Source organism: Oratosquilla oratoria, chromosome 7 (assembly GCF_046742065.1).
Source record: "Oratosquilla oratoria isolate Oo_2021 chromosome 7, ASM4674206v1, whole genome shotgun sequence".
Lineage (NCBI taxonomy): Eukaryota > Metazoa > Arthropoda > Malacostraca > Stomatopoda > Squillidae > Oratosquilla > Oratosquilla oratoria.
Genome location: NC_134783.1, coordinates 45,126,076 through 45,151,075, shown reverse-complemented (window position 1 = coordinate 45,151,075; position 25,000 = coordinate 45,126,076). Strand labels below are relative to the sequence as shown.

The 25,000-nt window shown below is 41.1% G+C and overlaps 1 protein-coding gene across 1 annotated transcript in view; it reads left to right on the top strand.

Moving 5' to 3' along the window:
* LOC143027138 (uncharacterized) overlaps positions 1-22,196 on the top strand; it is a 426,550-nt gene extending 404,354 nt beyond the window's left edge. Inside the window, exon 23 of the mRNA XM_076188192.1 lies at positions 18,912-22,196. Coding sequence (XP_076044307.1) covers positions 18,912-18,983 — 72 coding nt within the window. The 3' untranslated portion in view covers positions 18,984-22,196. The remainder of the gene's footprint in view (positions 1-18,911) is intronic.
* The last annotated feature ends 2,804 nt before the right edge of the window (positions 22,197-25,000 follow it).

Here is a 25,000-nt window from a genome sequence, read left to right as displayed (position 1 = left end):
GTATTCAACTCCTTATCGTAGTTTCTCTAATTCTTGTTTGTTTTTCAGTTTGTTGTTTACAAATCTATAAAATAGTTTTGGTTGATCTTTACATTTTTCTATAACATCTTTTTCGTATTTTCTCTTTCCTTCTCTGCACACTTGTACATATTCATTTCTATAACTAGTATATATTTTCCATTGTTCAGGTCTTTTGACTTTTTTCCATTTTATCCAAGCTTTATCCCTTTTGTCTTTTAACTCCCTACATATTTTGTTGTACCAGCACTTTACATATCCTTTTTCTTGTTTTTGTCTTGGAACATACTTTTCCACTCCTTTATAAATTTGTCAAAATATTCCATATCTCTTCTACTGTTGTTTCCTCCTTGTGTATCCTTTCCCAGTCTGCTTTTTGAAAGAATTCTCTTATTTAAAAAAAAATCCATATATCAATCTTCCCTATCTATATTGTTCGTTTTTTAACGTATTTTTCCTCATTTAGTTCCAGTTCAACCAATATGTGCTCACTTTTGCTTATTGATGTCTTATATTCAATATTGTCCACTATTTCAGATTCTGGTGTGATTATTAGGTCCAGTCTCGATGGTTCTTCCTCATTTCAATACCTAGTATTCCCTTGTATCCATTACGTCATTGTATGTTCTATAATCATATCAAGTATATTTCCCCATAGGTCGTCTCCACCCTTCACTGTCATCTCTTCCCAGCAGATATCTTTACAATAAAGTCATCCAGTATAACTATTCTTCCTCCATCTTCCATTATCTTGTTTAATGTTATCCTTGTGTCTTCTAACATTTTTGTGTTCTCTCTCTTCCCATGAAGCCATTTTGGGAGGCACGCAATTTACCACAAACTTCCTGCTCTTCCCATCCCTGTCCATTTCCATCATAATCATCTCTATTCTTTCCATATGTGACATTCCTCACATTTATATCCTTCTTAGGAACATAACTTCACCCCCTTGTTTTGCCTCTCTGTTTCTAATCCAATAATTATATGCACCATGTCCTACACCATTGGGTGGTAGTGGACCTTTCAATTTTGTCTCTACAATTCCCATTATGTCCGGTTCTTTTTCCTTCAGGTAATCATTCAGTTCGTTCAAGCCTGTTATTAAGCCATCTATATTTGTGTAAGACACTTAATTTTCTGCTACTTCCATCGTGTTTTCTGTTTCCCTTCCGTTTTTCTCTGCTATGAACCATTTCCTCACTTTCATATCCACTACTCTCCAATAGAATTTCTCTTTGACTCTGTTCTGTTCTCGTTTTTTTTTTCCTTAGCTTCTAGTCTTTTTGTTTTCTCATCCTCTCTTTCCTCTTTATTCATTTCTCTTTTTATCCATACCTGTTTATACTGATCACTTTTTGCTAGTTTCCCTGTTTTTGCTAAGATATTCTCTGCTGTCGTTTGTGACCTGAATTTAACCTTAATTGGTCTGGTCTTATCTGTATTGTATTTCCCTATTCTATGTATTTCTTCAATTTCTTTCCGTTTCTTGTTCATCCTCTTGAACTACTTCTGATATCTTGTTTGCCTTTTCCTTCTCTTTTATTCTTGTAGTCCTATTTGGACTATGCTTATCTTCCATCCCTAATATAATTATATATTTCTTTTTGTCTGCGAAGTCTCTTACAATATTCTCCTTCTCATCACTTTAATAACTGTGTCCATAGTTTGTTCTTTCATCTGTTGTGTCATTATATCTCTAAATTCAATTTTGTTTTCTCTTGGGCTTTTCTCCAACCCTGTGTCTTGAGAGTTGATAGCAAATACAGTGTTTAGGAAGAAAGTCAAGCATAAGTACACATGGGAGAGGGTGGTGGATGGAAGGGTGGCAGATAGAGCATTAGTGGACTATATAGTGGTGACCAGGAGTATGGTAGGAAGAGTTAAGGATGTACATGTTCTAAAGGGAGAGAGTGGGGGAATATCAGATCATTTTCTAGTGGAAGGTAAATTGAGAGTGGAAAATAGGTGGAGAAAGAGGAAAAGGTCAGAAGGTAGGGAGGTACTTAGAGTGAACTGCTTAAAAGAGAAACAAAAGGAGAATGAGTATAAGAAGAAGCTGAGAGAGGAGTGGGAGGGAGTGAAGGATAGAGTAGAACTAGGAGTGGAAGAGGAATGGGGATGGTTCAAGAGGGAGTCATAAGGTGTGCAAAGATGGTGTGTGGAACAAGGAGAGCGGGAGGAAATAGAAGGAAGAGTAGTGAGTGGTGGGATGAGGAAGCAAAGAAGGGTGTAGAAGAGAAGAAACAGGCATTCATAGATTACCTACAAATTAGGACAAGGGAATCGTATGAGAGGTACAAAGTAAAGAGAAGGGAATTTAAGCATAAGATAAAGGAAGCAAAGAGGAGAGCAGATGTGAAATGGGGTAAGAGTATGACAGAAATTTTTGAAAGTAATAAAAATATGTTTTGGAAAGAAATTAAAAGAGGAAGAGGAGGCGAATCAAGTAGAGAAGAAAAGGTAAAAGGTGCAAGTAGAGAGATGATAATGGAAGAGAAGGCAGTGAGAGGAAGGTGGGCAGAGCATTTTAGGTAGTTGCTAAATGTAAATGAGGATAGGGAGGGAAAGGTAGTTGCAATGGGAAGCGCTAAGAAAATGACCGTGATGAGTGAGGAAAATGGAGGAGAGATAGGGAAAGATGAAGTGAAAGCAGCTGTTAAGATGATGAGAGCAGGTAAGGCACCTGGTCTGGATGGATGCCATGCAGAATGTCTGAAGAAAGGAGGTACAGTTATGGTGGACTGGCTGGTGAGGCTATTTAATCTTTGTTTAAGAGAGAGTAGAGTGCCGGAGGACTGGAGGAGTGCCTGTATAGTTCCACTTTACAAGGGAAAGGGGGACAAGTGTGAGTGTAGTAGTTTCAGAGGGATCAGCTTGTTGAGTGTAGTTGGGAAGGCTTATGGGAGGGTCTTGATTGAGAGGATTTGGAGAGGAACAGAGGGAGTAATTGGTGAGGAACAGTGTGAGTTTAGGACAGGTAGGAGTTGTGTAGATCAGATTTTTGTGGTAAGACAGACATGTGAGAAAGCTATAGGAAAAGGTAAGGATGTCTTTTGGGCTTCTATGGATCTGGAAAAGGCCTACAACAAGGTAGACAGGAAGACACTGTGGGAGGTACTGCAGATATATGGGATAGGAGGAAAGCTGTTAAGAGCAGTCAAGAGTTTATACGAGAGTAGTAGAACTTGTGTTAGGATTAGAAATGGAGAGAGTGAATGGTTTGAGGTAAAGATGAGACTACGTCAGGGATGTGTTATGTTGCCCTGGCTGTTCAATCTATACATGGATGGGGTGGTACGAGAGGTGAATGCAAGGGTAGTGGGTCAGGGGTTGGAGATGGTTAAAGAAAATGGAGAAAAGTGGGAAATAAGCCAGTTGTTGTTTGCTGACGACACTGCGCTTGTAGCAGGATCAGAGGAGGGATTGAGGAAGTTAGTAACAGAGTTTGAGAAGTTGTGTGAAAGAAGGAGGCTGAAGATAAATGTGGGCAAAAGTAAGGTGATGAATCTGATGTACAAGGGAAGAGAGTGACAGCAGGCTGGAAATGAGGATTAAGGGTGAGAGACTGGAGGAAGTGGATAGTTTTAGATACATGGGTGCAAATGTGGTAGTAAAGGGAGGAGTGGGGGTGGAGATAGAATGTAGATTGAGAGAAGCGAGTAAATGCCTTGGTGGATTAAAAAGTGTAATGAGAAAGAGACATCTGGGAATGGATGCTAAGAGGAGGTTATATGAAGGAGTGATTGTGCCAACAACACTGTACGGGGCAGAAACATGGAACATAAGAGAGGAAGAGAGAAAGAGTTTGAATGTGTTTGAGATGAAATGTCTGAGAAATATGATAGGGGTTACTAGTCTAGAGTGAGAAATGAGGAGGTGAGGAGGAGAACAAGGGTGGAAAGGTGAGCTGGGAGATAGGGTTGATGGAAGAGTATTAGGATGGTTTGGACACATGGAAAGAATGAGTGAAGAAAGATTAGTAAAAGAGGAGTGGAAGGCAGAGGTGGAAAGAGTGAATATGAGGGGGCTTCCTAGGATGAGATGGACGAGAGAGGACAGAAGATAGTGGTGAATGGAGAAGGGTTGTGTATGGATGATGCTGTGATGCATCAAGATCTGAAGCCAAACTGACTGTCAGAATGTTTATATTTTCAAGATATTTGGTCCATTGATCTTTTGCATAACATCACTATTGTGCTGGTTAGTGATACTGGCCTATAATTTAGTGGTGTTTCCTTGTTTCCACCTTTGTGAATAGGCACTACGTTTGCCCTTTTCCAATCAAGTGGCACAATGCTTTCTTTCAATGAACATGTGGATCTTGTCCACTAGTTGTTCCCTACAATCTTTAAGTATCCAATTTGAGATCTTGTCTGGTCCTGAGGTTTTTGTCACATCCAACCATCACAGAAGATTGAGTACTTTCCTAACTTCTACATTTGCATCAGCTAAACCTGTTTTTTTCTTCTCGCTTTTCTCCAAAAGGATGCACTCTTTTGTGAAGACCATTTGGAAACCTTCATTCATTATTTCTGTCTGAGCTGAGGGCTCTTCAAAAACCTCACCATATACTATTAACTTGGTGATTTCTTCCCTGTGTCTCAAGCTACCATTTATGAACCTGCTATACGATAGGCGAGTGATACACCGAGGTTCGTTTACTCTTTATTGATGAGTGACGCCTACTGGCGGCTGGTGTGGATACAGTGGGTAGGCACGGTAGTGGTGCCTGCCTGGAGCCCAACTTATCCTACATCCCCCTCCCAAGACAATTAAATGGACCATATGGTAAATTTAACAAAACTAGCAATGTTAAGTGTTCACAATTCCGAGAAAACAATATGTTCAACACAAAAGCAAAGTGAGGGATATCTATTGTTCCTTCGTGAGAGGAACACACACACACACACACACACACACACACACACACACACACTGACACTGCGGTAGGCATGACACACACACACACACACACACACACACCAGGCAATCAGTCACAATCGTCGGTTGCATAATCTCGCAGCCACATCGGCTTCCTTGAGCTCCTTTTAGGGCGGCTATGAGGCGTGTTGGATGACGGCGGATTGGACGTATGTGGTGCTGGTGACGGTGACAGCGTTTCTTGTGAACTGGTGTCCACAGCGACCCGCAGGTGCCTGCGGTTGCGTAAGGTAATGCGTCCACTCCCATCCAACTTGACAGAGTATTGGCGGAATGGTTGGACCTCGGTGACCACGCCTCGCCTGTCCCACAACTTACTGGCCTGATCCTGTATCAGCACTTGGGTGCCAACCGATAATGTGGGAAGAGTCTTAGGTGTCCCTTGGCTGATCATCCAAGCTTCCTGCTGCCTCGCCGCCTCGATTTCCCTTGCGCGCAGCGCCTGCTGCCAGTGCACATCCACCTTGTAGTGCTGCTTGTGCACCGGTACCCCATCTCGTAGCTGTCTGCCCATGGCTAGCTGCGCTGGTGACTTGTCCACCCCGCGTAGAGGTGTGTTGTGATACTGCAGTATGGCTACTGCTACCTTATCAGCATCCAGGCTGCCGCCCGGACCTGTGTTGTCTCGTAGCAGTCTCTTGGCGGACTTCACTGCTGTTTCTGCCCTCCCGTTTGACTGAGGGAAGTGAGCGGACGAGATCCGTCTCTCTACGTCCCATTTTCTGAAGAAGGCACGCATCTCTTCACTGGTGAGGTTTGTCCCTCCGTCTGTAGAAATAGACACGGGCGCACCCCACCTGTGGAAGAACTGCCGGAACACTGATGCTAACTTGTTTGACGTGGCACCACTTGGGAAGTGTGCTAACTCCATCCACCCGGTGAGCCTGTCGGCGTATGCCATATACATTCTCTCGTCAAGTTGGAACAGGTCTGCCACGGTGTGCTGGAACGGGTACTCAGGCGTAGGGGTGAAGGTAAAGGGTTCCGCGGCTTGTGAAGGCGAGTGAGTGTTGCAGGTGGCACAAGCATTCCGATGTTGTTGCAGGTCGCCCTCCATGCCAGGCCAATATACCGATTGCCTCGCCCTTCGTAACATTCCGTCTAGGCCTTGGTGACCCGCGTGGAGATTACTTGCAATGCGTCGTCGTAGAACTTCCGGGATCACCAATCGCACGGCGCCTTGGTCGTATGTGTACGTCACCAACCCGTGTGACACTGCCAACCTCTCCCTGACGGCATAGTACTGCCGAAGGCTGGTCAACTCTTGTGCTCGGTGAGGATGCCAATCGCCTTCTGTCACCTTAGCCAATAGGAGCTGGTAGTCTGGATCATCTGCAGCTGCCCGCACCACCGCTGCATTATCGAGTACGATAGAGTCAGCGACATCGAGCGCGGCAACTGCTGCTGCTGCCACAGCGGCCTCCATGTCATTTGAATCCTCTTCGTCCCCAGCCTCTGGTGGTGCACAGAGCGCAGGATAGCGGGACAAAAAATCTGCTGCACAGTTCCGCTTCCCGGGCAGGTACTTGATCTGAAATCGGTAAGGAAGGGTTTTTTCCTTCAAGGAGAATAACCTTGGGTTCACTATGTCTTTCAGCGCCCTGTCCCCAAGAAGCTTGACTAGCGGGCGATGATCAGTGACGATCAGGAGGTTGGGGCATCCGAGCAGGAACAGGCGGGCCTTACGGAGACACCAAGCGACCGCCAACGCCTCCCCCTCTACCGGGGCGTAACCCGCCTCCGCAGGTGTGAGGTGGCGGCTGCCACAAAGTGCGAGGCGCCACCCACTCTTGCAGCAGAATGGACTCTCTCTCATCGGGCACTGACAATGCTGCTGCAGCACCACGAACCCGATGCCCACTTTACTCCAATCGGTAATCACCGCTGTGGGCTTGTTCTTATCGTAATAGGTTAGGCCCTCCTTAGCAAGGCTACAGATAACCTCCTTTGCCTGCTGGAATTTCTCTTGCAGATTTCCATCCCAGTATACCTTCCTGCCTTGAGGTTTCCGTAGCAGCTCACGAAACGGCTCCATAATTGGTGCAGTAGCGAGGAAAGGTGCCATTTGATTGACGAACCCGTGCCAGGAGCGAACGTCCGTCAGTGATGGCTCCGCAGGCATACTGAAGTTCCTGATGGCAGCCAGTCTTTCGTCTGTCGGCTTGTAGGCGTCCCACCCGACATGAAACCCGACGAAGTCCACCTCTCTCCTTCCGAACTTGAACTTCTCGGGTTTGAGGGTCACTCCTTTCGTGGCGCAGGTTTCAAGGAAGTTATACGTATGCCAGAATGCGTCCTCAACGCTAGCGTCAAACAGTAGGGTGTCGTCAACACACTTCACTTTTCTCTGAATCCCTGCAATGGCCTCGTCAAACCTTCGAGTGTAAGCGTCAGGGGCGGCACAGTGACCCATGGGGGTCCTGCAGTATCTGTAACGGCCCCAGGGTGTGATGAAGGTTGTGAGTTTCTTACTGGCTTCCTGAAGCTCGACCTGGTGAAAGCCCCAATGTGCGTCCGCGATGGTCTTGTATGTGTGGCGCGGGATGCCGGATACCATGTCGAATGGTGTAGGGGTGTGATGGGTCTCCCTTCTGCATGCAGCGTTGAGCTTTTGGTAATCAATGGTGCGCCTAGGTTGACCTGACTTCTTAGCCACAACTACCATTCTCGCGCACCACTCCGTGGCCTCCCCCACAGGCACTGGCTCTATAATTCCCATCCTGACGTCGTCGTCGAGTTGCCTCTTCACCTCTGCCTCCCAGTGTCTAGGTACCGAGGCCGGTGTGTGACATGCGTAGGGCCTGGCGTCTGGAAGCAGGTGGATGGTGTGCGGTTCACCCGCCATTGTTGGAAGGGGACTTCTGTCTGTGTTAAATGTAGATCCCGAAAAATGACAGAGGAGCCATTCCTCTAATCTGGACACGTTTTCTTCAAGGGGGGGAAACGGAGGGGAGGATGGGCGTGGGTGCATGGTGTCAGCTGACTGTGTGGCAGCGTCGCCAACGACGCCAATAGCCGCTCCTGCGACGACAGTGTGATGAGGGAAGGTCTCATGCACCAGTCCCAACTCCCTGCACGCCTGTAGCGATATGTAACACTGTGTGGCTGTCTTCACCACAAACATCTCCTGCAGTGTCGACTTGTCACCATACTGCAGTCGACAGGGAAAAGAGCCCAGAGGTTGCAGCTTGACGTTCGCCACGTCTCGCAGTCCTCCCCGATGTGTCAGCGATGCTACCTTGACGCCCAATGAAGTCAGTAACTCCAACCCAGCCACACACACCTGAGCTCCCGTGTCAGGTACGGCCTGGATTTTTGCGGATTTGTTCTTCCCTTTCGCATGACTGACCGTCACCCAGATGCGTGGTTGACTTCGAGCTGCGCCTGCAGCTGCAATCACGATGCCAGACGCTTCCAGATCTTCAGCTGCCGCTGCTGCTGCTGGTTTCCCTTTACTCCTACACATTTTCTGCACGTGCCCAACTCTACCGCAGCTGTGGCAGGCTAGTGTCTCCGCGTAACACAGCCCTCTGCCTTGCTTGTGTTTTAACCCACAGTTGCCACAGCGTTTCAAAACCTGCTGCTGTTGGCGGGCTGCCTGCGGCATGCGAGTGGGTTGTTGGTGGCGGGCTCCAGCTACCTGAGGGTAGGAATCTGCTTGCGCGTCTGGCAGCGGCGTCACCCCAGCCACCGCGGCCAGATTTTCCCGCCCGAAACTCCCGCCCAATGTGTTATGGCGGGCGTCCTTTTGTGCCGCCTCGAAGGCAACACAGAACCTGCGTAACGAATCCACATCCTTGAAGGATTCACACTGACGAAATACTTCCTCTTTCAACACCACACTATGTAACCCACACATTAGCTTACGGAGGAGCATGTACTCAGAAAGGCTACACTGACACTGGGGACACGAAAACTCGCAATCCGCCGCACACTGAGTGGAACGAGTAAAGTAATCACTTATGGACTCACTGGGTTCTTGCACTGCGGAGAAAAACCGAAACCACTCCGCCGCCTGGTTGGACGCCTGCACGGCCATGCACCCAATAGCGTCCAGTGCTCCTTGGATGGAGAGAGCCTCCCATTGCTGCGTGGTGAATCTAGAGTCCAAAGAGCGTTGTAGGGTCGGCGTGCAGAGGAGACGGATATGAAGGACCGCCTCAGCAGGTGCAAAGTCGCTGAGGGCCAGCCAGTACTCCATGGAGCGCCTCCAGGATCGGAAAGCTGCCGTGGACATACTTAGGTCACATTTCTCGGGTGCTGAGGACCGAGGAGCCGATGAGTGGTGTCTGGGCTGTGCCGCTACCTGGCGTTGCAGGGCTGTGATGGCTTCCGACTGTGCCAAGAGAAGCCGGTGAGCTTGCCCCAGGGCTGTGGATGCTTGAGGGGACCCACGGCTGGACCGTGGGGTCTGAGCCGGTAGACGAAGACGACGTCCGGCCATGTTGAGTGCGTAGGTCGTGAACCGGTCACTGCGCCATATACGATAGGCGAGTGATACACCGAGGTTCGTTTACTCTTTATTGATGAGTGACGCCTACTGGCGGCTGGTGTGGATACAATGGGTAGGCACGGTAGTGGTGCCTGCCTGGAGCCCAACCTATCCTACACCTGCAAAACAGTTTTGGTTCACTTTTGCATTTTTCTACTAAACCTCTCAAAATTGCCTTCCTCCTCCCTTGTTAGTAAGCTTCTTTTGTTTTATTGCTTCTTTCTCCATTTTCCCCCAAGCCACATCCCTGGCCTTTTTCAAAATCTTACACCTTTTGTTAAACCAATCCTGTTTTTGCTTCTTTCTTTCTCTGGTCTTTGGCATATGTTTGTTCACTCTTAGGTTGTAAATGTCAAGAAAGATTTTCCATTTCCTTCTTATTCCTGTGGTACTCATGAATTCCTCCCAATTTGTTTGTTTGTTTGTTTTTTCAAAGAATTTTCTCAACCCTATGTAATCTGCCTTCCTAGAATTAAGTCTCCTTTGCCTGTGTGATTCATCGATTCATTCCTTGGCTCTATTTCCTCAGCCTCCAGTTGAAATTAAATTGCAACTTGGTCTTTTTTTTTTTTTTTTTTCTATTGGGCAAAGGTAGTTTAAGGAGATGATGATGTCTGACTCTTTGGTTAGTAACAGATCTAATCTTGGTGAAGTGTCATCTCTTACCAGGGTCATTTCCTTTACCCACTGGGTTATTGTGTTCACCATTGCTATACTCAGCAGTGTATTTCCCCAGGAATCTGCTTTGCCACTTGCTTCCCACTCCTCCCAGTTTACATCACCACAATTAAAATCTCCAATAAGAATAGTGTTACTACTTTGTTCAGTATTTTTCTTTAGGAAAAGAGCTGTGTCCTCTAACATTTCTTAATATTCATTTTCATTCCAAGCTCTTGTCTCGGAGGAAATATATGTCACCATGATGTGTGTATGTATGTATGTGTGTATATATTAAGGTTATGCATATACTGTGTACACAGTATATATGTATGCATACACCATATACAGCATATATACATATACTACATATAAAGTGGACCTGGAGCATAGAGTTTCTGAACATAAGACTGCAGGTTCAAATCCCGCTTGACCTCATTGAGTTTCTAGACATCAGTCTCTTAGAATTACCCATATGTAACCTACATATGTAACTGTGTACAATGGAACTTACTGTGTGGTTTGGTGCCTGTGCAAGTACAGTGAACAGCATGGCCTGTTGCCAATCTTCATAACCTACCAGCACATTCTCCTACATCAGGAAGTGCAACCACAAGGTACTAGAATTCAATCCACATGTGGAGCCAAGAACTCAATCCATTTTAATGTATTTCCTGCTGACATCCGGTAGCTACCTCTCTCCTCCAAATATAATAAAATTGGAGAAGTAAAAACAGGTCCAGATCAGTACAACATACATGTTTCCTTTCAGAGTCCAGAATCTTGAAGGCTGTTACCAGCCACTTTAGTTAAGGCTGCTAATTTCCATTTATTGAAAATCAAGGCAGTAATTGCTGTCACAGACTAGCATTTGTATTTGAGTTTATGTATCAAACCTGGCCGTGATTTGATCAATTCCTTAAATCCAGTAGCTAGTGTAGCAAATGCCTTCTATTTGGATTTTCTATCTTGCACTGGGATGAAAAAAAGAGAAGTGCAAAAACTATTTGATTTACATAATATAAAAATATAAAATTTAACTTGCTCTAGAATAGGACACACAATGCAAGTGCCAACGACAGATACCAATTTATTGCGTCTTTAAGCCTACTCTGTTTCTGTTTACCTGGCTTTGCACAATCCATTCACTTTATTTCTGTATGAATAAGGTTTACAAATTATCAATTACTAGTTATCTAGACTAATAGAATAATGATGATGATGCTATTTCTTCACGTCATCATTGTTATGATGAACTATGATCTCAGCCATAAAATGCTCACGCTGTGTACTCCGCCATCTGCGCAGCAAGAACTCTTGTAACTGGTCGTTTATCATAAGTTACCAATGTTTATAATCCTATATACCATTATCTAGCTTAAGATAACCTAGTAGTTGTGGAATTCAACTTCCATGCGCATTTTCATTAAGGATGGTGAGCAATTATGGCTTTTGCTAGGATGTAGCTTATGGCACCAAACCAGCGTCTCTGTTATTGCGACACACCATGACCCAACCACGAAACTTGACACATGACATGTCATGGAACATGGCATTACACACATGCACGCATGCACACAGAGCAGTTTTCCCCAGAGTGGTGGATGTATGAAACAAACTAGATGAAACAATAGTGTGTGCTAAAACCATACACAAATTTAAGAACAATTTAGACACTGTGAGATACAGAGACGGGGTACTACGAGTGTAGCTCCCCATTCTCGTAAGATACAACTAGGTAAATACATCGGCTTAATAGTACTGTGGTACCATTCTCAACTGCTAATTCAGCAATTCAAGTTAGAGACTCACCCACAGTTAATAAAAATTCAGTATTGCTGCACTGCCAGCCAGCACTGCAACTCTAGTGGGCTAGGAGTTGTGCGCACGCGAGTGTGGGGGTGGGGAGGGGGGTCACATCATTATCCATAGATCAGACCATATATGAGCTCTGAACTCTCATCTAGGAGGGTAATAGCTGTGAATCACAACTCCAACACGTGACGCAAGACCATGATTTTCGCCTGCCATTACAACGGTCCAGGTTCGACTCCCACCCAGGGCTGAAATAATATCAGTATCGCTCCGTTGCGGGGTGTTACTCCAACTCTCGTGGGTGGGGAGTTGGGAGGGGTGCATGTAAGTTACCCATAGATCGGTCATACGAGTTCTCAGCTCTCGTCCGGGAGGTTAATAACTGTCGATCATGAGTCCAACACGTGATCCAAGACCATGGTGAATCACACACATATACACGCGTTATGCATGCATATATACTTTTAAATGTGTTTACAAATGTACATTTGCATTTGTAAACATTATACAAGTTAAGCCTCAATTTAATGGGATCACATTTAAAAGAATTACATTCAAATCAGAACCTTGAAAAAAAAATTAAAGTTTTAATTCACATAGGTGTTTAACAACAATATCAGAAAGAAAAATCAAACTCTTTTAAGGTAACATTCAACAGAAAAAAATGTAGCATAGTTGTTCTCACAGAACTGCAGCAGAACATTGTTTCCGCAATTTACAATTTTAGAATCGTGTCTGGCAAGTCCCGAAAGTCTCTTGCCATTTCACAGTTTTTGTTATTATTGTTGTCGAAAACAAGTACCGTACCTTGTATTATTACTGAATTCTCTGTATTCTCGATTAACAGACATGTGTACTGGACAGCATGGTACCAAGGTTACCTCTAAATTGAAGCTTAACTTCTTTGTGCGCGTGCATGCATGCGAGTGTGTGTGCATGGTGCGTGTGTGTGTGTGTGTGTGTGTGTGCAAACGTGTGTATATGTGTTTGTGATTCACCATGGTCTTGGATCACATGTTGGTCTTGTGGTTGACAGCTATTTCCCTCCTGGAAGAGAGCTCATATATGACCGATCTATGGGTAATGATGTAACCTTACACGCACACCACACACACACCGAACTCCCCGCCCACAAGAGTTGGAGTAACAACTCGCAGCACAGCGATACTGAAATTATTTCAGCCCTGGGCAGGATTTGAGCTCAGACCGCCATAGTGGCGGCCGGGAACTCTACCACTGCGCCATTGAGTCATGTGTGAGCACGTGTGTACTGTAAGTGTGATTCACAATGGTCTTTGGATCATGTGTTGGACTCATGATGAACAGCTATTACCCTCCCAGATGAGAGCTCATATATGACTTATCTATGGTTTGCTGTGATCTTACACGCACGCATACCCTCAACTCCCTGCCCATGAGAGTTGGAGTAACAACTTGCAGTGCAACAATACTGAAATTATTTCAGCCTTGGGTGGGATTCAAACTCGGACCACTGTAGTAGCAGTTGCGAACACTACCACAGTGCCATCGAGTATGTATGCATATGTGTGTGTGTGTGTCAGTAATTGTTTTTTGCTTTGATATGTAAATGTACCATCAAGGTAAAACCATATTTACACATACACTTGCACATAACAGAAAATTAATCTCAGGTAAAGCTCAGTGTGAGCCACCTGTATAGATGTTATTGACAAAAATGCACTGAAGATATCCTTTTTGCTAAAACACCATTTGTGAAACTATTTAAAAACGAAAGTAATCCCCACACTCCTCTGCTGTAGACAATGTAGTGCCACATTGTATCAGTTTTTGGCCTTATCCCACCAACACAGTGACATACTTTATGGCTTTCCTTCTGGCTAAGGACAAGCAATATTCTTCAACAAAAGGGGTTAGACTGCAGTCTGGAAAGGGTCTTGATCAATCAAGACTTCCCCATTCAGGCTGAACTCCCCCATGGCTGAATAATATCATTGGTTCTTAGCCAAAACATTAAGTGAGTCATTGTGTTGCTGCGATTGATGCAAGACACCAGGCCAACATGTAGACACATATTGAGAGCCAACTGCCTCTCCAACTGCTAAGTTTAATGATGACTTCATAGATGCGTATAATGTAGTGTAGGTGCATGAGTTGGAGAGGATGCAGAGTAGGTGGGGCTGCTATAGTGGGCCCCCCTACCACTGATTGCTTTTATCAACCCAATAAAGCCCAGAGGTTCATCAGACCTGAATAAAAGTGTCTGGAATTAACTGTAACGAAGTCATGAAAATGGTTGCTGGAATTTAATGGGTTAATTGAGATCATTCGAAGTCCATTAAGTCCCAGAGGCCCCCATGAGAAAAAGAAAAATTACTTATCTAACATTGGCAGTAACAAAATATGTAAAGATAACCATCGGGCATTAATGGGTTATTTCTTTTGTATCAAACGCATGGATTAGACTAGATAAAGAATTAGTATTGTCTAAGTATTTATTGCATCAAATTACTCCAAAGCTACTTATAAGGGCCATTGTTATTACACTTAAGGCTGTTATTACCACCTGAAATGATTATGTATATTTCCATCAGAATTCTTAAAAAATATATATCAGTAAATTTCACTGCTTCTTTCATCCATTCCATCATACATTGTTCCTTTTCAAAGTTATTTCCATCCTGTCTTCCTATTGTTGTGATGTAATTTTTTCCTTTAATTTGCAGTTGTTACCTCAACCAGTAAATAAAATTATGTATTTCTGTAAGACACAATGTTTTGTAATAAACCCCATCATTATTTTCCATCAGTACATCACAATTTGTGTAATAACACTCTATCTCTGTATGCTAGTCACTGATGCATTTTCTTTTACTGCTGTTGTTATTTTTTCTTATTTTGACAGTGGGAAATGAGGCCAAACTTAGAGCAAAGAAATAAAGGGAACTTGTACCAGCCATTCTGTAAGAAATTAGCACCTTGCACACTATGGCACACTATATCCTGTTCAGCCCATCCATGAGCTAAATGAAATTGTCTAATATGTAGCTCAGTAAAATCTATTTAGTGTGCTGCAGTTTTCATCAGTTTGGTTTCTACAGTAGATTTATAGTGAGGTGCTCTTTGTGTCATTTAACTATTGGTCGTGGGACAGTAGGATACTTCTGCAATCAGATACATGGGCAAGTGGGTGAATTAGCTATAGCAGGAAATTAGTTTTGGTTGCACTAGGGAGTTTCTCATTCTAGCTACACAAATAAAAGTATTAAAAGAATTAGAACTTGAAGGAAAAGTAAATGTTTCCAGTGAAAAATCCATGTCACTGGAAACTAGAGTGTATACTGTACATGAAAGCTGGAAAGGTATTTATATAAGATGGATGTCATATGAATGTATGACAAAAGGTGGACTACTAAGAGTGGAAGGATTGGTGAGATTGTCAGTGTGTGTCTTGGAAGCAAATGTCCTGGTGGAATGGAGAAGTGCATGTTTCGTTCTGCTATACAGGAAGAAGGGAGACAAGTATGAATGGAGCAGATTTGGAGGAATCAATCTATTGAGCATGATCAATAGTATATACAGGAGTGTGTTGATTGTGAGACTTAAGTGGGTAATAGAGAGTGACTGGGAAGAGAAGTGTGGATTTATTAGAGGAATGGATATAAGTAATTATTTGTGGTAATACAGGTATATGAAAAGTATTTAGCTTTTTTTCACTTTCATGGACTTGGGGAAGGCACATGGTAAGGTCAACCAAGAAGCTTTATGAAAAGCATTACAATTGTATGGAATAGGGGAAGTCTAATGAAGATGGTTAAAAGTTCTTATAAATGTATGGTATATGTGAGGGGATGGAATGGAGAGAGTGGTTTGAAGTTAATGTGGATGTAGATGTGGAATGAAAATCTTTATGAAAAATTGGTATTTCAGGATGAATGCAAAGAGAAGATTGTATGTGTGAGTGATTCTATGGAAATGTATAGAGCAGAGACATGGAGTATATAGGAGGCAGAAGGGAAGCAACCAAATTTTTTTAGATGACAGTGGCATAGCCAGGGTGGGGGCCATGTTTAATCTACAGACTAGTTAATACTGATAAACTAAGCATAATTTTTCTCTTCAATTTCAGTCATATATTCTTATTCATATGGCTTCATTTGCCTATTTCTGTGTATGCCCCCTACTTATGCAAACCAGATGACACAACTATATACCTAAAAAATTCCCCTATATTTTCCTAGGATCTAGCCCCCCTTTCAGGAAAATCCTGGCTATGCCACTGTTAGATGAAATATTTGGGAAATATGATAGGTGTTACATGAGTGGATAGAGTCAGTAATGTAAAGATGAGGCAAACAACAGAGGTAAGAGGAAAGCTGCTGGATAAGGAGAGAGTGCTAAGTTGGTTTAAACATATGGAAATGATGAAAGACTAGTAAAGAGAGTGGAAAGCAGAAGATAAAATAAGCTGAGAATGAGGTGGATGGACCGGGTGAAGGGTGTTTCAGATGCACATAGAATGTCTGTTGAACAGGAAAGAGAAAGTGCAAAGATTGATGAATAGAAGATTGTAAATGAAGGAAGGAATGACAGGACCCAAAAGGATATCTTCTGCTTCAGAATTTATTTTGAGCGGATGAGGAGGGGAGTCACTATACAGTGAGGATATACTAGCTCAAATTATTGTGGTGAAGGACAGGGTGATCCTTCATCCTTGAGGTGCTGAGGTTGCAGTGGATGAAAGAGTTCTATGTGTGTGCATGTTTGGATTCAGCCACCACCCCCATATAAAGGGGAAAGGGCCTTTGGTGTGCATATATATCTATGCATACATATCTGTGTAGCCAAGTAATATATTTTCTTGAAGGCAAAGAAGGTTGAAAGCTAAAAAGGATTCATTCTTGATTATTTTATTGTAAGTATTCTCTATACAGCACAATTTATTTACCTCATTCATTGATCTTACTTAGGTGTCCAATGGTTGTGTATCAGGTGTAGGATGTGCAATTTATATGAGCCATAGAGATCATAGAATGTTTGTGTGATTTCACGACTGATTGGCTGCCACAGGCCATTGGGAGAACTTGGAGCAAGATTACCTGATTGACTAGACCTCTTCTAGTGGGACTTGCTAGCCTTCTCATCATCATTGCCTCACAGACTTCAAGGCTTGTAGATTGTCCACCTGGGTATTCACTGTAAGAAGTCTAGCCTAAATATAGAGGACTTCCAAGAATGGCAGCCTATAGGATCCCTCTCCCTGTCTATAATGGCTGTGTTCAGATCCAAGTCTTTTCTTGTTTATGATCAATTGTGTGAGGTAGTGTAATGTGTCTTGATGGATATGTGGCAGCCAATCAGTGGTGACCACATCACACAAACATTGTAAATTACCCTACTGTTCACCTGATACACAACATTTTGCCTTGAAGATGGAACAAGGTAGTTCCAAAATGTCAACAACCACTGGACACCTACTAAATACAGTCAGTAAACAAGAAAAAAGTGCACTGTATAGAGAATAGTTGCAATAAAATAATCAAGAATGAATTCTGTTTAGCCTTGAATATTGTTTGCCTATATAAATATATATGGCATGTATGCAAACATTACCAACAAACTGTCTCATAGATAATAAGACGGTTAGGCAAGTATGATGAAATTTAGTGCTTAGGGAAAGCCTCTAACTACAAGATTGTATACTCTGGTATATAAATATGTGCCTTGGTTTATTGGTGTCAGAATTATCTGCACAATGATTTATGCAGTATAACTGGGCTGCAACAGGAACCTTGTGTTCACAGAAGTCAATGTTATCAGAGCCTCCTCTGTATCTTTAATGTCTGTTCATTTTGATATGATGGATATGTATTTGTGAGCACATAAGAATACATCACCAAATGGAGTAACATCCTTGGCAAATTACAGACAGCAATATGAAGAAAAATTGTGATGAAAAGTGTAATTCAGTACAATATGAAAACTACAGACCAACTGATCAGGGAATCAACCAACTTAAAATGAATGGAGGATACTTAATTAATGTAAATTAAAGGTAGCTTCTTGAATTTCATGTATCCTGTGCCAATGTGTATAATATGTAATAACATTATTATCAAGTGCATAATACTGAAAAATTTAATGTGAACTCAGGGTATGAAAGGAAACTAAATGAGAGAATGTGGATTGTGGAATGATGGGTCTTACTGCACATCATACAGAGACATCTTTAGCATAGAATATATAACATGTATAGCTTGTGTATACAATTTGTAATGGGTGTTTTCTTATAGGCCTGTGTTTTGTAATAGGTGTAATAGAGGTGTTATAGTTTCTGTAATAGGTTCTGTAGTCAAAGCATGACTTAGGTGTAGGCTGGGAGTGACCAGTATGAAATTTTGATATTAGAAAACTTAATAAGTCTTCTAGTATAGCATAGGATGTGTAACTAGCATTCTAATAGAACCACTAATAGAAAAAGGGGTCTAGTACAAATTGTCAAACGATTGCCTCATTCTCAAGTTATAGTATTTCCCTATTTTCAAGTCTCCATACTTTACTATTTTGAAGTAGTGTTTTAGTATCTATTTTTTCACATTCTTAACATCTTATTTTTTGTGTGCGTGTGTGTCCTACATCCCATTATTTTCTTTATTTGATTAACTATCAACAGACCTGGTACTTCATCTTTTTACATGTGTTGCTAGTCATTCAAATTCATTAAGATTATTCAAAGTAGATTTTTCTAATCCTCTGCTATCTATTTTTCACAGCAAGGCTAACTTTTTGGTGTTACAAACATTTGATTTTTCTTATTCTAATTCATATCTTAACTTCTATGACAAACATTAATTTGTGTACTCTTATGTTGCTTGTTTCAGTTTTTGTTTAACTTAGTCCTCAGTAAAGATGCCACATATAGATCCTATGCACACATATATAGATAAATACACCCTAAGTAGATTTTGCCACCTCTTTGTATTAATAATATTTTCCTAATACTTAACAGGAGAGGTCACGTGAGCCCAGCCCTAGTTTTGGTGTTCACCACTCGTCAGACTCAAAATCGTCGGATGTGTGAGGACGTGCATATAGTCGTCTTTGACCTCATCATCGTCGACCTTTATATCATCATTCATCGAACTTAAGCAAATCGAATGTAGGATTCCGAGAAAGTTTGGTTGGTAATTGTCCTTCTCATCCCCCGATCAAACATGACGGAAACAATCGACGAGCGCTATGCGGCCGTTGAATTTTTTTTTTCTTAAGTTTGTCTAATTCCTTTCCTCCGTGAAAGAAAATGAAAGAAAAAATGTACAGGAACTTGCCAAAGAAAAAAATGTGCCGTGGTGAGGTGGCCTGCTGCTGTCAATAGGCGCGAGGGACACAGGAATACACTGCTTTTGTGATAGTCTTCTTTTTAGGGTGAGAAAACTTTTCAAGTATTTAGTTTAGTTTTTTGCTGACAACACCATACTTCTGTTGTCAATAATCACTCTCACGTTCCTTTGTGACACGTCCGGGCAAGCTGGTATTAATAACATTTATAATATTAATATTATGATAATACAAGTAATAATTATAACAGATATTCTTGACTCCTAAGAAACTGTGATTATTCGTTGCAATTACAATTAATGAAGGACTATAAGCTGCAAATGATGGGCAGCCTCATATGTAATGATGTAGACCAGGTATATTAATCTTCTCGAGTTGTACATTGTAGTTGTGTACATTTTAGAATGTACTTAATTGCTTTTCTTGGTCGTGGGTCCAGCGCGAAAACATGTAGAAGAGGAAGAGGACAAATTAATTAAATTAATTATCTACGATGGGTCTTTGGCCTTTGTATGAATTTTATGTCATTTCATGGCATTCACTATGGACTTCAACAAAATTGGCATTATGAGGAAAAAAGAAGAAAAAAAAGGAAGCCCCCCCCAAGAACAGTGAGGCTTCAGGGCAAAATTTATGCCACTCAACAGCGGTGATTGCTTGCTTGAGCAGTGCTGATGTCAGTGTGGTGGAACAAAGGATGACACGACAGCGTGCCTGAGTTCCAAGTGTAAAGGAGCATAAGTCACAGCTATTCTAAACACATAGAACCATTGAGTCTAATTTATACGTCCACCAGTTAGGAATAATAATAATTATAATAATAATAATAATAATCATGAAGCAGAGTGATAGTGCTACCAAAAAATGTATGGTTCTGAAGCCAAGTGATTGTGTTACCGGCAGTGTATGATGGTGAAGTTAAGTGATAGTATTTTACTACATGCATGGTATGATGATGATGATCCAGGAGCTGAGCAAATTGTGTTACCAACAAGCTATGTTATGATCCCAGAGGCGAGTGCTAGTACTATCAACAAGGCATGATGTAATGAAGCTAGTTAGTACGTACTAGCAAGGCATTGATGTTTACATTGAGTGCTAGTGTCAACAGCTAAGTATGATGACCCTCATGCGTAATGAATAGTGTGACCAACAGGTATGATGCTCAAGCCAGGTAATAGTTTTTACCACCAAAGTGTGATGCTTGTGAAAGTGCTAAGAAATATCTAAGGGCCAAGAGATAGTGCTGTAAGTGATAATTACAGGAAGACAGTTGATGTTGCACCAACACCGTTGAAGTCGAGTGACCATCACCAACTGGACAAAAAAAAAAAAAAAATTAGACTGAAATTAAGTGCCAGTGCTACCAGTCAAAGCGCCAAAGCCCAATGCAACGAGATTTTTTTCTTTCTTTTTCTCTTTATTTTATTTATTTTTTTGGGAAGAACTGCAAAAAAATAAAAACAAAAAACAACAAAAAAAAAACAAAAAAACAGAGAGATCCCCTTGAGGCGGAAGTAAGGCATCTGATCCCCTAAACAAGTCCGGCTGGCCGTTGTTAACCTGCCTTGCCATGTGATAGCTTGTGATGTTGTGTACCTTTTGCACTTGACCACTTTGAAATGGTTGGTATTACAGAAAAGCTTACAGGAAAGGTTGGCTCCAGGCTCCAACCCCCACCCCCACCTTCAACAAAGTCACTCTTCGTCATGATGGAGGAGGGAAAGGAGGGAAGGGGAAAGAAGTGTAAAATTGATCCCATGCAGCCTTCTTGGGTTCTGATGCCCATGTTCTCAGATTTGGTTAGAAAAAGGATGGTTACTTTGTTCAATGTGATAATCAATTGATATTATTTCTTGGCCTATTTCTTGTACGTAAAAAAAGTTTGTAGTGTAAATTAAGATACACAAAAGACTAGCGATGGAAAAATGTACCAATTGAGTCATCATCTTCAACTTGTTAAGTCTTAAATCCCAAGCACACATACATGCCCCTCCCCCCCCTGGAAACCCCTTTAAGATCCTCAAGTCTTTAAAGAACCAACCCAAGCAATCCAACAAACCCAGTGAATCCCCTTCAAACATTCCCTTTATTTTCTGATGTTCCGTTAACTTAGTCCCTAAACTGCAGACTTCCACTGCATCTTGTACTCTTTGACACCTGGTTAGTCATAGACCTTCTATTACCCCTGAGGTCTGATTATGTTCTTAACCCCCAGTCATACCCAGTGATCTGATCAAACACAGAATGGTTAATCTATGAATGTGAAACCCAAGTGCAACCTGAAAACTTTGTTGCAAATGCAACTGTCGTCCACATAACTAGAAACCCATTCCAACTCCTAGACCCTACCCTGTCTAAGTTGATAAAATCTAGCCAAATCTAGGAATGTAGATGATATCAATGTAATGATATCAGCTATCAAAATTCTTAACTTTCCCTTTGAAACCTGTACCATTACTGGACCCACTGCAAACTTACAATTGATGGTTTCTGTGCCTTCTGCTTCCCCAAGCCTCAACAAACTTACATCAAAATCTTATATGTAAGAAATTGTTAAGATCAGTCAACACTACAACTAATTCTATGGCTTCTCTACCACTACAGCTTCTAGTTAATGTACTTTGTATACATTCTGCTAATAGCTTTCACTTAAGGTGCCATTGTATGTACCACTTTTCATTATTCATTGACATAACTATACTATTACTTCTCTCCAACTCTTGCAATTACAAATACTATTTCATCACAACACCAACAACAGTAATGACAGCCATCACAGCTACAATTCCATTCTTCACAACATACACCACAAGATCTTCATTCCCCATCCTGTTATGTATGTGATTCCATCACCAATGGCTTCATTTGATTCACCCATTTCCACTATTACTCTGAGTATTACTTCATGCATTATCTGTAATTGTAAATATAAATAAATAAATGAATATATATATATATATATATATATATATATATATATGTATATATATATATATATATATATTTATGTATATGTATATAATTATACAGTATACATACATACATATACACATATATACATATATATATTCTTCCTTGGACAAGTCTTTAACACTTTCAATGTAATCTACATTTCTAACACAAACACATCAAGATAATGTTACAAGTTCACTTAATGCAACCCACTTGAGGGTACTTTTAACTCTTTCTTCCCATTTAACCTTCTGCACTTCTATCCACCAACACTACCACCTTCACCACCACTATTACTAGTTCTACTATGACTCCTACTAGCTCCACTACTACTAGCTAGCTCTACTACCACTACCAGTTTCACTACTACTAGCTTCACAACTAATACAGTTTTACTTCTACTACTTTTCTACTACTACTATTTTACTACTGTTACCATTACCACTATTACTACTACCACCACATCCATACCAGCGCCACACCATTCCCTGACAACCCTGCCGTACCATTGCCTTTGTGAGACTCGATGTGGTCTTAATACTCATGTCAGGTTGATGATTTCAGTAGGCAACAGCCCTTCCACACCGTACCTGTGTCCCTACTCAGCCTTCTCCGGGCCAGTTGAACAGATAGTGCGCGTGCGCATCACCCACACAGCGCACCCTCTCTCGTCAGCCCGTTCCCTCTTTCTTTCGCCTGTTATTTTTATTACTATAGATAGTGCGTGGAAGTGTGAGTGAATGCGTGAATGGCCTGATGCGCATTATTTGATAATTTGGCTATTTTTCATGTACATTTGTAGCTCCTCTCTTCCGTAGATAAAGTTGTAATGCTGCTTTTTCATGCCCATGTAAAGTTATTACCTGGTTACTACTGTTTTCCTCATTTGTTTTTTCCTTCCCTGCGCCGAGGCTTTGAAAGGTCGAGACTTGTGTACATAATTGTAAATAAAGCCCCCGTACAGGTGCTTTTTTCTTAGGCTTTGTGCTCCAAAGTTGTTCGTACATGATAGCGACACAACGAAAGAATGGGCTGACAAACATGGAAATATCATGCTTTAGTGGGGCCCAAATTACCAACCCTTACCTTTCATTCTTTATACACACACACTTGGCATGTGTCACCAGCAACTCTATCTTAGAATTAAAGAATCTATAATATATCATAGTGTATACCCTGGCACTGTTTGAAATCAATGCAATTTCTGAGAAATTTGAAAGAGCTGCTCTGGTACTTTACCTGTTGGGAGGATATCGCATAATGAGAGAGGGTTAGTCTCGGCAATGCTCACTGATTGGTTAGCTACATTATTATACTCACTCAGGGGCCAAGTCAGTGTGCACCATATCGCCACCCATATATAACAACTTTGAATAAACTTTTAGGAAAAAATAAAGATTCTTTTCTTTATATATAAGCTTAAATGATGTAGCTCATGTTTGTTTGTGTTATGTGTTATGATTTCAATATGATTAAACTATGTGTTTGGGTGAATTTATTTTAGCATATATATATATATATATATATATATATATATATATATATATATATATATATATATATATATATATATATATATATATATATATATATATATATGTATATATATATATATATATATACATATATATATATATATATATATATATATATATATATATATATATATATATATATATGTATATGTACACACATACATATATAGTACACATGCATATATACATACATTGATATATGTAGCTGTGCATCAATGGTCTCTTTTTCTCATAGAAAATATGGTCATCTTCACAAATGAGGATATTGCACAAGGGTACCTCCACAAAGGGAAAATCTATTCCTGGAAAATAAATATATATATATATATATATATATATATATATATATATATATATATATATATATATATATATATATATTATATATGTATATATGTATATATATAATTATATATATATATATAGATATATATATATATATATATATATATATATATATATATATATATATATATATGTATGTATGTATACATACACTGACCAGGGCAATGGGCATGATGCAGGAATGACCCATCATCCAGGAGGAACCAAGAAAAGAGAGAGGGAGGGGTGATGAGTGGGAGTGGAGTGGGTGAAAGTGGAATTATGCCTTTTGACTTTGGCTACCTCCCTTGTAAAGGGGAAAAAGACCTTGGTATATGTGTGTGTGTGTATATATATATATATATATATATATATATATATATATATATATATATATATATATAAACACATATATACAGTCACTGGTGCATTCAACTATCCCCAGTTAGGTTAGAACAGTGGGTCTCCTGTATGAGAACTGGCGTAATGGATTGATTGATCCAGCACCCAAACTAGATGAAAGGGGAAGGACAGAAACAGTTCTCTCATCCCTATTTCAAGGGAGCAAGTGGAAGAGGTGATGAAAAGTTTGGAGAGAGAAAACTGAAAAGAGGAGCAATAATTGAAATTCAATAAGATGAATAATTTTTATTTTCCTCTCATTTTAGTGTCAGTACACACTTACAAAAAAGTCTGTGATTGTAAATGACAGTCTTATAATGAAAATCCCTTTAGTATCAATTACATTAGAGTTAAAATATTCATACAGAGGTTGAAAAACAACTATGTTTCCTTCTTTGTTGCTCCCTCTCCAAACATGTGTACATATATACATTTTTTCAACATATGGTTTTTTCTTCATTAAGGGGAATAGCCTGCATCTGTCACCACATTTGTAAGGATAGTAATCTGTGCTCATAGAAACAAGGAGAGCCTGATAGTTCTA